This window comes from Pseudophryne corroboree, chromosome 9, assembly GCF_028390025.1.
Source record: "Pseudophryne corroboree isolate aPseCor3 chromosome 9, aPseCor3.hap2, whole genome shotgun sequence".
Lineage (NCBI taxonomy): Eukaryota > Metazoa > Chordata > Amphibia > Anura > Myobatrachidae > Pseudophryne > Pseudophryne corroboree.
Window position 1 is genome coordinate 449834061 of NC_086452.1, and position 15723 is coordinate 449849783.

The following is a 15723-nucleotide window of genomic DNA, read 5'->3' on the forward strand; positions in this document are numbered from 1 at the left end:
GGACTTCGGAGCGGTAAGTATTTTACAAATGGGTGCAGTGTGTGCGGTGGGGCCCCCTCTGGACTTAGGGGCCCATGTGCACCCATTATAGAAACGCCAGTGACCTGACATTTCAAAGACTGTGGGTGGAGATGTACGAAGAGGTGGTATGTGTGCTGACCTGCAGTGGCTCTTGTGATTGTGGAATCTCGCACATGCGCAGTGGAATTCCCCCACTCTGGCAGCCGAGATGTTAGCACATCTCATTGTTAGTACTTTCTGCTTCGCCTCTTCGTCGGTAGTACTTCCTGCTTTGCCTCTTCGTCGGTAGTACTTCCTGCTTTGCCTCTTCGTCGGTAGTACTTCCTGCTTTGCCTCTTCGTCGGTAGTACTTCCTGCTTTGCCTCTTCGTCGGTAGTACTTCCTGCTTTGCCTCTTCGTCGGTAGTACTTCCTGCTTTGCCTCTTCGTCGGTAGTACTTCCTGCTTCGCCTCTTCGTCGGTAGTACTTCCTGCTTTGCCTCTTCGTCGGTAGTACTTCCTGCTTCGCCTCAATAAGAGGCGAAGCAGGAAGAGCTATAGTGGGCACGATAAGTGCCCCTATAGTACATTCACCACAGTGTTAGATAAGTGACTATAAAGTTAGAAGCTGATTGCTTTGGGCAACTTCTCCACTCTATCTCTCCCCAAGACTTGATACATCTCCCCCTATATGTGGGGATCTCCTGTGTGTATTAACCCCAGGACTGTAAGAAGCTGGGCCAGTGCCAGAGTGGGGGGTACAGGGTCATCTGTTAGATCGGAATCAGCTTTATTGGCCAAGTATACTTGCGTATACTGGGAACTTGTCTTCGGTTTGCTATGCAACAGCCAAGTAGGTAACAGATAAGCAGGTGGGGGGGGGGGGGGGAGAAGTAAAGTCACACGGATAGGTATACCGTAGGGACACAAGTGAGTTACATGTACGTCTAGTCAGTCAATGTTCAGGAGTTCAGCAGGCGGACCGCTTGGGGAAAGAAACTTTTGAGGCTTCTGGTGGACCCGGCGGGGACGGCCCTGTAACGCCTGCCTGAAGGAAGCAAGTTAAACATGCTGTGGCCGGGGTGTAGCTGGTCCTTTACTATCTATGTTGCCCGCTTTTTAGCTCTGGACAGGTACAGGTCCTGGACTGAAGGAAGGTCGGCCCCGATGATCTTCTCTGCGGTTCTGACCACCGTTTGGAGCCTGCAATTGTCCCTCACGCTGGCGGAGCTGTACCATACCAGTATCGAGGAGCACAGTACCGACTCCACAATCGCGGAGTAGAAGAGGAGCAGAAGCTTCTGTGGGATGTTGAACTTCCTTAGTTGCCTGAGGAAGAACAACCTCTGCTGCGCTTCCCCAACAGTGGCGTCAGCGTTGGACCCCCATTTAAGGTCCCAGGAGATTGTGGTCCCTAGAAACTTGAAGGAGTCCACTAGCGATACCACACTGTCAGCAATCGTTAGCGGAGGTGCACTAGATGACTTCTTCCTGAAGTCCACTATCATCTCGACAGTTTTGAGGGGGTTGAGCTCAAGGTTGTTGTGGATGTACCACTGGGCCAACCGGTCTACTTCCCGTCTATAGGCCGATTCGTCCCCGTCCTTGATGAGGCCGATGATGGTGGTGTCATCGGCAAATTTGATGATCTTTACTAATTGCGCCTCTGAGCTACAGTCATTTGTGTACAGGGAGAAGAGCAGGGGTGAGAGGACACAGCCCTGAGGGCCCCCTGTACTAATGGACCGCGCTTGAGAGGTGAATTCCCCCGCTTTCACCACCTGTGTCCTATCTGTTAGGAACGCTACTATCCAGGAATAGGTAGCTTCTGGGACCGCTAGGCGAAGTCATTTGGGGTGGAGGATGCTGGGGACGATTGTATTGAAGGCCGAGCTGAAATTGAAAAACAGGACCCTCGCGTAGGTTTCCCGGGAATGTCTAGGTGCTGTAGAATATAGTGCAGGCCCAGGTTGACTGCATCCTCGACACACCGATTCGATCGATAGACGAACTGTAAGGAGTCCAGTTGGGGGGTAGTCACAGTTTTCAGGTGATTCAAAACCAGACACTCAAACGTTTTCATGACCACAGACGTCAGTGCTATCGGCCTGTAGTCGTTCAGGTTTGCTATAGAGGGTTTCTTGGGGACCGGGACGATAGACCTTTTGAGGCAGGAAGGGACTTTCTGTAGCTCCAGCGATTTGTTGAAGATCTTGGTGAATATGGGGGGCGAGCTGACCAGCACATGCTCTTAGGGCAGATGGTGACACTCCGTCAGGACCCGGAGCTTTCCTGGGTTTGGCCCTTTTGAACAATGGGGGTCATTCCGAGATGATCGTAGCTGTGCTAAATTAGCACGGCTACGATCATTCCCACTGACAGGGCTATCCCACCCCGCATGTCAGTGCCGACCCCTCCGCAGAAGTGCAAAGGCATCGCACAGCGGCGATGCCTTTGCACTTGAAGAGTAGCTCCCGACCAGCGCAGCTTTAGCGTGCTGGCCGGGAGCTACTCATTGCTCCCCTGCCCGCATCGGCTGCGTGTGACGTCACGCAGCCGCTACAGCCCGCCACCCCCCCCCCCTCCCCATTCGGTCCGGCCACGTCTGCATTGGCCAGACCGCACCCACGAAACGGCATGCAAACGCCGCCGTTCCGCCACCCCGCCCAGCGAGCGCCTCTGCCTGTCAATCAGGCAGAGGCGATTGTAGCGACCCGACGACGCATGCGTAGTTCTGACCAGATCGCACCGCTGCGATAAGCTGCAGCGTGCGATCAGGTCAGAATGACCACCAATGCCTCCACCTCTTCTTGGGCGACTTGCAGTGCCTGGAGTTGGCCGTCAGTGTTCGGGGCATCGTAGAGGTGATTGTTTGGGCTGCAGGGGACTTCTTTTGCGAACCTGCAATAAAAGTGGTTCAGTTCGTCTGCTAGGTCTTGGTGCATGGTGGTGGACTTCAATAATTCTTATAGTTGGTTATGGATTGCATTCCTTTCCATACAGATACGGGGTCATTGGTGGAGAGATCGTTTGTCAGCTTGTCCGAGAACCGCTTTTTTGCTAGCCTGATTCCTTTAGTCAGAGAGTTCTTAGTTCGGTTGTATAGTGCTCTGTCACCGCTGCTATAGGCCTTGTCTTTGATCCGACGAAGTTGCCTGAGCTGGGCGTTGAACCAGGGCTTGTTGTTGTTGTTGTAAATGCGGTAAGTGTTGGTAGGTACACACATGTCCTCACAGTAGCTGATGTAGGATGTGACAGTGTCTGTCAGGTCGTTCAGGTCGGTTGCCGAGGCTTCGAAGACCCCCATTCTGTGCAGTCAAAGCAGACCTGGAGCTTCATCTTAGCCTCATTGGTCCATTTCTTAACAGTCTTGACGACAGGCTTAATCGCTCTCAGCTTCTGTGTATAGGTAGAGAGTAGGTGGACGAGGCAGTGGTCAGATAGGCCGAGTGCAGCACGTGGGATCCAGGGACAAGAGCCCACTGTGAAGTCAGGAGTTATATATGTATGTATGGCATAACTTTTACACCAAAATCCGCTCACCGGAAGCAGGGCCGGTTCCAGCGCTTTTTGCGACCCGGGCGGGAAATAGGGGGCGTGGCTTCATGCAGGGGGCGTGGTCAGTTACGCCCCCTGTCCAGTAGAGTAGCGCCGCAAAAGGTCCTCTCCACGAAGGGAAACTAGACGCGTACTCGTGGAGAGGACCTTTGCTGTGCGGTGCGCGATGACGTCACCGCACAGTAAAGGTCCTCTCCATGAATGGAAACTAGACGCTATGCGTCTAGTTCCCTTCGCAGCGGGCAGCTGGGGGCAGTGGCGGCGGGCAGCTGGGGCAGTAGCGGATCTTGCCATGGTGCAGCGCCCTCCGGATGGCGCTGGCGCCCTCCGGAAGGTGGCGCACCGGGCAAAAGTCCTGCTTGCCCGTGGCAAGATCCGCTACTGACCGGAAGGTCTTTTGGTAGCACGGCCAAGCATGTGCTGTGTACACAGAAACACAAAGCAGACATAGGGTACATATAGCACTCACCTCCGCCAGACTACGCTTTATGTCGGCGAGTGCAGAGAACACGTCTGTAACAGGAAGCACGCCTGTAATGTAATAAAGCAGAGTGTGTTATCAGGACAAGTAAGAAGACCTGGAGGAGACATATAGAACCTAATGCAGCGTAGAACGGATTACTGCTGCTTGGTGTACATGGAACTAATGGGGGACATGTCTCTAACCTTCTGTAGAGTGGGGAATCGGGAAGTTGCTCAAATAAACCAATCAGCTTTAATCTATCATTTTATAGAATGTACTTGATAAATGCTATCCAGAAGCCTGGTTGCTATGGGTAACTTATCTACTCTTCAGAAGGTTGGATACATTTTGCGCTAAATGCGTATATATTCGTCCATACCATACACTTAGGGGCACAATTATCAACAAGTGATAAAACTCGTTGTAAATGATAAAACGTATGATAAATGGTTCTCCAGACAATCAGCTCCCAACTGTCATCTTTCAAACACATGACTGTAAGGAGCTGAACACATGACAGTTGGGAGCTGATTGGCTGAGGCACCATTTGTCATATGCAACAAGTTTTATCAGTCGTTGGTAAATGAGCGCCCTTAGTTTGATTGTCATCGTCACTACCTGGGTGCACCTGTACAGCCCGCGGTTCCACCAATATGCTCTCATTAAACATACCTAACATGGGAACACCCCATTACAGCCGGGTTACGCCCCATCAGTCTCAGGTGTAGACGCGGCTGAAAGACTTAGGTGGATCTGGATGTGGTCTGAGCACTATGGGGAGTGACAAGTTTTGTCCCATTTCCTTCTTGGCCCCGGAAACGTTGGTAAATATGGTGCAGTACTGACAGATCTTGCCAAAACTACTACCTGACCCGGGTGCTAGCACCAGCTGGACTCTCCATCAGATAACATACAACAATGGGGAATCAGACTCACGTTCCTCCTCTGTGACTGTCATCAGTAGGTGGTTAACATTATCTTCAGGTTTACTCAGGAAAACCGTCCATTCCCTCTGGGGTGGCTCCGATTTCCAAGACAGCGCACCCTCTAACAGTGTCAGCAGCTGCTGCCCCTTCTGCCATCGGAATTCTTCCTGCAGCAAAATAATAATAATGAGGCCCCCAGGCGACAGCATCTTGTGTGTGTACCCTGAATGAACGGTCATCGCTTCATCTAGAGGCCTCTCATCAACTGGTCACTTATCCATTTTAAATTAACAGCGGCACTTCATTAAACTGACAGTTAGGAGCTGATTGGCTGGGCATTATTACCTTCCACTTAACACTGCGTATAGCGGAAGTAGTGCCGATATTCAAAAACGGAAGTAAAGCTGAACCGGGTAATTCTAGACCAGTAAGTCTTACATATGTAGTGGGGAAAGTACTGGAAGGTATTCTGTTCTAAGGGATAGTATACAGAAGTTCATTGAAGCCAATAAGGTTATTAATAGGAGCCAACATGGATTTGTGAAGGATAGATCATGTCAAACAAACTTACTAGGCTTTTATGATACGGTTAGTGCGAACCTTGATCGGGGTAAGGAGGTGGATATAATCTTTTTAGACTTTGCTAAAGCTTTCGACACAGTACCACACATGAGACTTATCAATAAGATACAAGAACTAGGGCTAGGTACCACAATATGCACTTGGGCCAGAAATTGGTTAGATAATATGGAGCAGTGCGTTGTAGTAAATGGAACTTTTTCAAATTGGACTGAAGTGCTAAGTGGTGTGCCACAAGGGTCTGTACTTGGACCACTATTGGTCAACATTTTCATTAACGATCTAGCAGTAGCTCTAGTGAGCATGGTGTCAATTTTTGCAGATGCTACCAAATTGTGTAAGGTTATAAATACAGAGGGAGATGCTGAGTCTCTTTAGAATGACTTAGTTAAACTGGAAGCATGGGCAGAAAAATGGAGAATGAGCTTCAATGCAGACAAGTGTAAGGTAATGCACTTTGGTAGCAAGAACAAAAATAACACCTACATATTAAATGGAGTAAAATTAGGGGATTCTGTACTGGAAAAAGACTTAGGTGTTCACATAGATAGCAAACTAAGCAGCAGTACCCAAAGTAGGATTGCAGCAAAGAAGGCTAACAAGGTATTAGCATGCATAAAGCGGGGAATTGATGCAAGGGATGAGAGTATTATACTGCCATTATATAAATCCCTAGCGAGGCCACGTCTTGAATACTGTGCCCAATTTTGGACACCATACTACAAAAATGATATCCTGAAACTAGAAAAGGTTCAAAGGTGGGCGACCAAACTAATTAAGGGGATGGAGACGCTGGAATACGAGGAAAGGTTTGCAAGGCTAGGCATGTTTACACTGTAAAAGAGGAGACTAAGAGGGGACATGATCCCCATTTACAAATACATAAGGGGACAATACACGGAGCTTGCGGGGGATCTGTTTTTGGTAAAATCAACACAGAGGACATGTGGACACCCGCTTAGGTTAGAGGAAAGGAGATTTCGCACAGAAAGACGTAAAGGTTTCTTCACAGTAAGGACAATACGTGTTTGGAATTCCCTGCCTGAGAGAGTAGTAATGGCGGGCTCGGTCAACACTTTTAAGAATGGGCTAGATAAGTACCTAATGGATAAGGCTATACAGGGTTATGATGCGTAATCATGCACTATAGTTATAAAAAAATTAAAAAAAGAGGAATAAACACAACGGCTGACATTAGCAACCGACAATATTAGTAAAAAAAATAATACAGCGTAGGAGACCACAAATAGGTTGAACTCGATGGACAAATTGTCTTTTTTCCAACCTCAGAAACTATGTTACTATTGCATAGTATACTGGTGCTTGTAGAACTACAGGTGGCAGCATCTTACCCCTTTGGGAGATCCCAGTGTGGAGGTCTCTGGTCCACTTGCTTTGCTGGTCTCCCTCCCGAGAGTGTGGGAGGATAGTGCAGCCACCATGCACAGGGGTGCAGATGCCCCACTAAAAGAAATATATCATTCATGCAGAGGTGTAGCTAGGAGCTATAGTGCCCTGAGCAAGCTTATGTTTTGTGCCCCCCCCCCCCCCCCCCCCCACCCCTTTACTGAATTAGGGTCCTGGCCAACATGTGGGTGCATGTTACATTTGAAAATAAAAAATATTTAAAAATCCTAAATTGGTGACAGGGTCAGTTCTAGACCTTGTAGAGTTCAGGGCAAAAATGTACTTTGGGTACCTCCCATGTTTAAAATATGGACAGTGCGTGCCAAACTAAAATATAGGGGTGTGGCTTCATGGGGAAGAGTCGTGGTCACAGAATAGTACCAATTCACATTACACCGCACAGTAGTGTCCGTTATTCACATTACACCACACAAAAGTATCGCTTATACATGTTACGCCACACAGTAGAGCTGCTTATATACGTTATGCCACACAGTAGAACTGCTTATACACATTACGCCACAGTAGAGCCGCCGATACACGTTACACCACAGTAGAGCCACTTATACATGTTACTCCACAGCAGAACCGCCTATACTCATTATGCCACAGTAGAGCCCCTTATACACATTACACCATGGTAGACTCCTTATACATGTTATGCCATGGTTGAGCTCCTTATACATGCTATGCCATGGTAAAGCCCCTTATACACGTTACACCACACTAGAGCCGCTAAGGAAGTAGCTGTGTTTAACTATTTACTTGTTTAATTAAAATGCTGTAAATTAAAAACACTATGTTTGCCCCAACTGACCTGACCTCACCACCCCCCAATGGCGCACCCAGGGGGGGGGGGGGGGTTCCGAGCACCCATAAACATCCCTGCATGAGTATTATTAATGACTGTCTAGCGTCCTCTGCAGCCCGCTGTCTTCCTGGTGGAACTTGTAAGTGCTTAATAAAAGTTTATTTTAATTATAGTACATATATATCCATGTGCATACATATATACACACATGTATATACATACATATAAACACACACACATATGATATATACACATGCATATATACGTGTACTGTATGTATATATATATATATATATATATATATATGTGTATGCATGTTTAATATGCTATGTGTATATGTATATGTGTATATGTATATATATATATATATATATATATGTATATACGGTATATATATGTGTGTAGATATATATAGATATATATATATCTCCTATATAATAGCCCTATTCTGTGACCTTGTGATTCATTTGCTAACGCTGGGCGGAGTCACAACAGTGGGCGGAGTTATTCAAATGAGTCACAGAGATCTGGCCAAATCTACAGGAGACTAGGAGCAGAAGCAGATAGCATGGGCATTGGGCATGTCACAGGCAGGGGTGCATACCTCCCAGCTTTCTGCAGGAGCTTTCTCCAGGCAGAAGGAGGGAAACACACTCGGCGAAAAGGGGGCGTGGCTTCACGGGAGGGCCCCCGTTTTCGTCAGTGAGGGGGCTTGCCCAGCGCTCTGTGAGCTGCTGGCATGCCCCCAGGGGCTGATTATGAGTCCGGGGGGGCACAGGGCACTTGAGACAGGGGAGCCCTATCTCATTGCTGTGCCTGCTGTGGGTTGCAAATTCCGATTTTTATTTTTATTTTTTTTATGGGATTTTGGCCCCTCAGCTAGGGCTAAATCCAGAGGACGTGGTCGCTCCCCCTACACACCCGCACAGGGAGAAGAAAGCAGGGAGACTGCTGCCTCCCTGCAACACCACAGACCTGCCAATATGCAGCAGCATGTGCTGACTGTAGCACAATGCTGCCGCTGTTGCTGGCAGGACGGGGGGAGCTTCTGAGCTGGGACAGAGCTACTCCAGCCGGGGGGCCCCCTAAAACCGTGGGGCCAACGGTACGTATCCCCTGGCCACCCCCCTCCCCCCCCTTAATCCGGCTCTGCTGCTGGAACCCCCCCCCCCCCGTAATCCGTACCCCCTGATGCCCCCTCTCCCTCTGTCTCCACTATTCACCGCTGCTCTGCTAAGCAGAACAGCGAGTACAAGAGCTTTCCAACTGCCCCCCCCCCCACCGCCGGACACTGCGACCCGCGGGTGGGACAGCGGGACAGACCCCAAAAAATGGGACTGTCCCGCGAAAATCGGGACATTTGGGAGGTATGGGGGTGTGTGAGGGGTATGTCATACAGACAGACGGGCACCGGCTCACTGTGTGCTTGATCCCCCACATCGGCATACTCAGCAGGGTCTCTCTGGTGCGGAGGAGCGTCACTTTCTGACACACTCCACGCTCCTTAGCTGCAGTTTAGTGGGGCACCTGCCGCTGTGCAGGTTCCATACTGCCTCTGTTATCTCCAGCCCCGGCAACCCCACCGCTAGCTGCAGCGCTGCCACCCGCAGTGGAGTGCGCCCAGCTCATTCACACACTTTAGCTGGCGGGTAGCGCTGCAGAAATCCGAGCTGCTTGCAGGCTCTGACCCACTCCTCCCTCCAGCCGCAGCGTCTCCTGGGAGCTAACCAGTCACTCCCAGTCTCCCCTTACCACAGTGCCCGGAAGCCGTGAGGTCCGCGCAACGTGCATGCTATGACCCCCTCCTCCCTCCAGCCGCAGCATCTCCTGGGGGCTAACCAGTAATTTCCAGTCTCACCTTACCACAGTGCCCGGCAGCTGCGCGAGGTCTGCGGTGTGTGACTGAGGAGGGGGGGAGGGATGCGGACTGGCAGAGAAAGCAGGACTCCAGCCTGAGAGAGTCAGCCATGCCAAGTCTCCAGCAGCAGCAGATCCCAACAGGTTGGAATGGAACAGCAGCAGCCAGCAGCAGTGACTCCGGTAAGACACATCTGTCTGTCACCACTGTTTTGTCCCTAATACCAATCTCTCCCGTGCCCTGTGTTCTGTCATGTCCCTGTCACCCCTGGCCTTGCCCTGCCACCCTTATTCTGGCCCTTTCACCCTTATCCTGGCCCTTTCACCCTTATCCTGGCCCTGTCACCCTTATGCTGGCCCTGTTACCCCTATCCTGGCCCTGTCACCCCTGTGCTTGCCCTGTCAACCCTATACTGGCCCCGTCACCCCTGTCCTGGTCCTGCCGCCCCTACCCTGGCCCTGTCACCCCTATCCTGTCCCTATCATTTCTGTCCTGGCCCTGTCACCCCTGTCCTGGCCCTGTCACCCCTGTCCTGGCCCCGTCACCCCTGTCCTGGCCCCGTCACCCCTGTCCTGGCCCCGTCACCCCTGTCCTGGCACCGTCACCCCTGTCCTGGCCCCGTCAACCCTGTACTGACCCTGTCACCCCTGTCCTGGCCCTGTTACTGCATACCCTCCAACTACCTTTTATGGCATGTACAGTACCCGCAGCGCCTCCAGACCTCTCCCCAATGCACTACACCTCCGCACCTTCCCCTCCACCACATGCGGCACTCCACCCCTCCCCCACATGCTGTGCCTCCAGACCCCCTACACCTCCCGTGGCTCCCACTCCTCCACCCCTTCACCACCCACAGCACCTCCAGGCCCCTTCCACCATTCACCCCCCTTATACGTCTCCCCCCACACCTGCCCCCCTCCACCCGCAGCATCTGCAGACACCCTCCTCCATCAGCGGTCCCCCCCTCACCCACCCCTCCCCCACCAATGGCACCCCCGCACCTGCCCCTCCACCACCTGCAGCACCTCCGGACCTCCTTTCCCATCCGCCGCAACACCCGTACCTGCCCCTACCCTACCCATGGTGCCTGCGGTCCCCTACCCAACCCCCGGCACACCCATCCCACAGCACCTCCGGAACCCTTCACCCATCCACAACATCCCCACACCTGCCCCTCTCCCACCCGTGGCACCCCTGCCCCTCCCCCACCTGCAGTGCCTCCGGACCACTCCCCCATCTGCATCCCCCACTCCTCTGCCCCTCCCCCACGCGCAACACCTCCCGAACCTTCCCCATCTGGGCCCCACCCCCACTTCTGCCTCCCCTCCACCCGCAGCATCTACAGACACCATCCGCAGTCCCCCCCGCACCCGCTACATTCTGTACATCGTGCCCTGCAGGTGCTGTTCACGCCGTTGCAAGGGGCTGCGCCTCCTTCACCATCGCACGCCCTTTCATTGTGCAATATTTAACCACTAACAAAGGAATGCAGGTAATACTCCATATAATACAAATATTAAACCCCAGAAAGGCATGCAAGGGTTAAGGGGGCGTAGCCCCTTGCGACGGTGTGAAGAGCGCCCGTAGGGCGCGATGAAGCACCTAGTATAGATATATATAAGATAGCATGGGTCCGGCACTCCTCGATGAAAATGACAATTGCACCGGTGCCTTCACATGTACAGCTGTACACAAATATAGTTACCACAGTGCGGCACTCGGCTTGTAATAAACGGACTCTGGAAATCAGTTAAAGTTCAACAACGTTTCAGTGCTCGCAAGCACTATCGTCCATATGGACGATAGTGCTTGCGAGCACTGAAACGTTGTTGAACTTTAACTGGTTTCCAGAGTCCGTTTATTACAAGCCGAGTGCCGCACTGTGGTAACTATATAGATATATATATATATATATATATATACACAGACACACTAGTTTTACGGACCCAGCATATACTGGGTCACATCAGTCCCCACCCCTGTGCTTGGCTCCACCCAGTTCTGGAAACCCCCCTATGCAAATCCTGCGTTTGCCACTGCCCCCCAATCCCTTAATGAAAATAATTCCCCAAATGTGACCCCCCCCCCACAGACCCTAGCCCTCCCTCCAAACTCTCAATGAAAATGTTGCACCAAATCTGCCCCCCCCCCCCCTTCCCACTTGTTATTCCCCCAACGTCTCAATGAAAATTATTCCCTAGAACTGCCATCCCAGACCTGATAATCCCACTGTGCCTCAATGAAAATAATTTTCCAGTATTGCCTGACGGGCAGAGAGAGGTGCTGCAGCTGCCTGAGAGGCAGATTAAGGTATTGCAACGGGAGATGGGGCAGAGAGAGGTGCTGCAGCATCTGAAGTAGAGACAAGCTGCAGCTTCCAGGGAAGAAAGAGTTGTTGCAAAAGCTGGTGCAGAGAGAGGTTATGCAGCAGCTGGGGCAGAGGGAGGTGCTGCAGCAGCTGGGGCAGTAATAGGTGCTGTAGCAGCTAGGGCAGGGAGAGGTGCTGCAGCAGCATCTGGGCTAGACAGAGGGGGTGATTCAGATCTGATTGTAAATTTAGCACATCTACGGTCAGTTACTCAGACATGCGAGGGGACGCCCAGCACAGGGCTAGTCCGAGCCATGTCAGGCGCGTCCTGGGCCTCTACGGTCCGGACACGCCTGTGTTGTCAGGGCCGTGCCCCACCAACGGCATTCTAATACCATAGGCACGCCCCCTCCCGCCCTGCGACCACCTCTGCCTGTCAATTAGGCAGAGGCGATCGCAGCCCTGGGATGCTTTTAGCATCTCACTGGGCTCCCAGGGTACGTGCGCACTCCCCAAACGGCTACAGGCGGCGATCGCTGCCACTGCATCGATCTAGTCTGAATTAGGCCCAGAGAGAGTTGCTACAGCAGCGGAGGCAGATTTTGCTGCAGGACAGAAGTATCCCTGCTGTACAGCTACAGGACACAATGAGCAATATACAGAGGACGGGCAAAGCTCCGGCATGTGCCGGCTTTCAGTATCTCCTGCTGTCACCTCTGGCCTGCCCTGTTCCCTACCTAGTCTTAAGGCCCGTACACACTGGTCGATATATCGGCCGTTCTCCTGAACGGCCGATATATCGCGGGACCGTCGGCCAGTGTGTACGGCCGATACGTCTGTGAACTCCGTCGTTCACAGATGTATCGCGTCGGCCGCGCAGCACAGCCGACGGCCAATATATCTACCGATATATTGGCGCGTCGCTGTGTGTGTACGGGGCGGTCGGCCGACCGCCCGTACACATGCTGCGGCGGCCGGCGGTGATTGACAGGTGAACTGGGCGGGCGTGTGTACACGCCCGCCCAGTTCATGACGTCAGTCCCCGACGGATCGAGCAGTGTGTATGCTGAACACACTGCCCGATCCGTCCATAGATATATCTGCAGATCAATTGATCTGCAGATATATCTGTTAGTGTGTACCCACCTTTAAGCTGGGTACACACTGGCAGATATATCTGCAGTTCAATCGATCGGCAGATATATCTGCAGATGGTGGTTGTTCATACACACAGAAAGATGCACCAATTATCTTAAAGATATATCTGCTGTTAAATCTATCTGCAGCTATATATGCAGATGGGGATTGTTCATACACACTGAAAGATGCATTAATATATCTGCAGGTATATTGATCATCTGCTGTGTTGCACAGCAGATGCAATATGTCTGTGAAAGACGTCTTTCACAGACATAGAGGCCCTCATTCCGAGTTGATCGGTCGCAAGGCGAATTTAGCAGAGTTACACACGCTAAGCCGCCGCCTACTGGGAGTGAATCTTAGCTTCTTAAAATTGCGACCGATGTATTCGCAATATTGCGATTACTAACTACTTAGCAGTTTCAGAGTAGCTCCAGACTTACTCTGCCTGTGCGATCATTTCAGTGCTTGTCGTTCCTGGTTGACGTCACAAACACACCCAGCGTTCGCCCAGGCACTCCCACCGTTTCCCCGGCCACTCCTGCGTTTTTTCCGGAAACGGTAGCGTTTTCAGCCACACGCCCCTGAAACGCCGTGTTTCCGCCCAGTAACACCCATTTCCTGTCAATCACATTACGATCGCCGGAGCGAAGAAAAAGCCGTGAGTAAAAATACTTTCATCATAGTAAAGTTACTTGGCGCAGTCGCAGTGCGAACATTGCGCATGCGTACTAAGCGGATTTTCACTGCGATGCGATGAAAAATACCGAGCGAACAACTCGGAATGAGGGCCATTGCTTGTACACACCTGCAGATTAGCAAAAGACATATTGGACAACCAACTGATTGGCCAATATATCTGCCAGTGTGTACCCAGTATTAGAGTCTGAGTCAGTGTGCACACCCTATGCCCCTCCTCCTGCTCTGCGGCTGCCTGTACAGCGGTCCGCAGCACAGTGGGTGGGAGGGGGGTGACAGCGGCTCGCCCTCTAACTTTGTCAGCGCCTGGAGCTTGCGCTCCACCCTCACTACACCCCTGCATTCATGTACCCACTAACGGAATAATTGAAGGACAGTGGGTAATAATATGGAATAAAACAATATTACTTGACAGAATATTTAGACAAGGAATATTATGTTAGCCCCACACTACACCGCCTGTGGATGGAAACTTTCAGAGTGTTGGATCATGGTAAGAAGGCTTGATCAGGTTAGTGTATTCTCTGGTGTCACACAATGGTACTATGCGGTAATGAAAGGGTCATTATGAAAAGGTCACTGAGCACTTCCAAATTCCTCCCTCCCGCTACCACTGTCTAATCCAGTCTGCCGTTTCCACAGCAACCTAGAGACCCTGGAGATGGTTAATAAAGACAGTCAACTGTTGTCATGGAAACTGGTAAATCTCAGGGCAGGCTCCGGCCTGCACATTCATCAATGTCAGACCCTCCAACATGACCCGCCCCACTAGGTACAAAATGCTCTCTTTCTGGAATTCCCTCTTAATTTATGATTTCCATCACCTGTGTTGAACTAGTTACATGATAAGAAAGCTGTTTCTTCACAGGTGATGACAATAACAAATTAAGAGGGAAGTCCAGAAACGGAGCATTTTGTACCTAGTGGGGCGGGTCATGTTGGAGGGTATGCAATGTCATTTGCTGGGAGTGTAGGGAGAATCATGTTCTTGTCAGCTATGGACTCAACAATCACTACAGACCGTTTTCTTTCCTAGAAAAGGCAAAATGGGGCATATTATGTTTTCCTGATATATTCGCATACGTCCCAACTGTCCAAATGAAGGTGATTTAGTGGTCTATGTACTAAGCCTTGAAGAAAGATAAAGTGGAGGGAGATAAAGTACAAGCCAATCAGCTCTTAACTGCCATTTTTCAAACACAACAGGGGCAGATGTATTAACCTGGAGAAGGCATAAGGAAGTGATAAACCAGTGATAAGTGCAAGGTGATAAACGCACCAGCCAATCAGCTCCAATATGTAAATGAACAGCTAGGAGCTGATTGGCTGGTGCGTTTATCACCTTGCACTTATCACTGGTTTATCACTTCCTTATTCCTTCTCCAGGCTTAATACATCTGCCCCTCAGCCTGAAACATGACAGTTTGGAGTTGGTTGGCTGGCACTTTATCTCTCTCCACTTTATCTCTCTAAAAACGCTTAGTACATAGACTGCACGGTCCTGATTTACAGTGACTGTTCCGTTGTCCTTCCACTCGCCACCTTTGTCGCGACTGGCAGGAATTTGTAAGGTGTGTTCCTGCTCGCCTTGGTGAGCAGGTGAAAGGTACAGCAGCCATAGGTGTGTGTGGAAATCCAAAGGTTCTTTCAGGGAACGGAACAGTGTTGCAGGCACTCCAGGAGCGCCGGACACCTGACGTAGTGTTATCATACATTCTTCTTGAATGCGACTTGCAAGTCCTGTCCCGATAAGGACTGAGGTGGTCATTCCGAGTTGATCGCTTGCTAGCTAGTTTTAGCAGCCGTGCAAACGCTATGCCGCCGCCCACTGGGAGTGTATTTTAGCTTAGCAGAAGTGTGAACGGTTGTATCGCAGAGCGCCTGCAAAAAAAATTGTGTAGTTTCAGAGTAGCTCAAAACCTACTCAGCGCTTGCGATCACTTCAGACTGTTCAGTTCCGGATTTGACGTCACAA

At 50.9% G+C, this 15723-nt stretch overlaps 1 protein-coding gene across 2 annotated transcripts in view; it reads right to left on the reverse strand.

Moving 5' to 3' along the window:
• PODXL2 (podocalyxin like 2) overlaps positions 1 to 15723 on the reverse strand; it is a 103823-nt gene that overhangs the window by 8841 nt on the left and 79259 nt on the right. For both annotated transcript variants that reach the window (XM_063941178.1, XM_063941179.1), the window contains 2 exons: positions 4957 to 5113; positions 4027 to 4088 (listed from right to left, as the gene is read on the reverse strand). In XM_063941178.1, coding sequence (XP_063797248.1) covers positions 4027 to 4088; positions 4957 to 5113 — 219 coding nt within the window. The remainder of the gene's footprint in view (positions 1 to 4026; positions 4089 to 4956; positions 5114 to 15723) is intronic.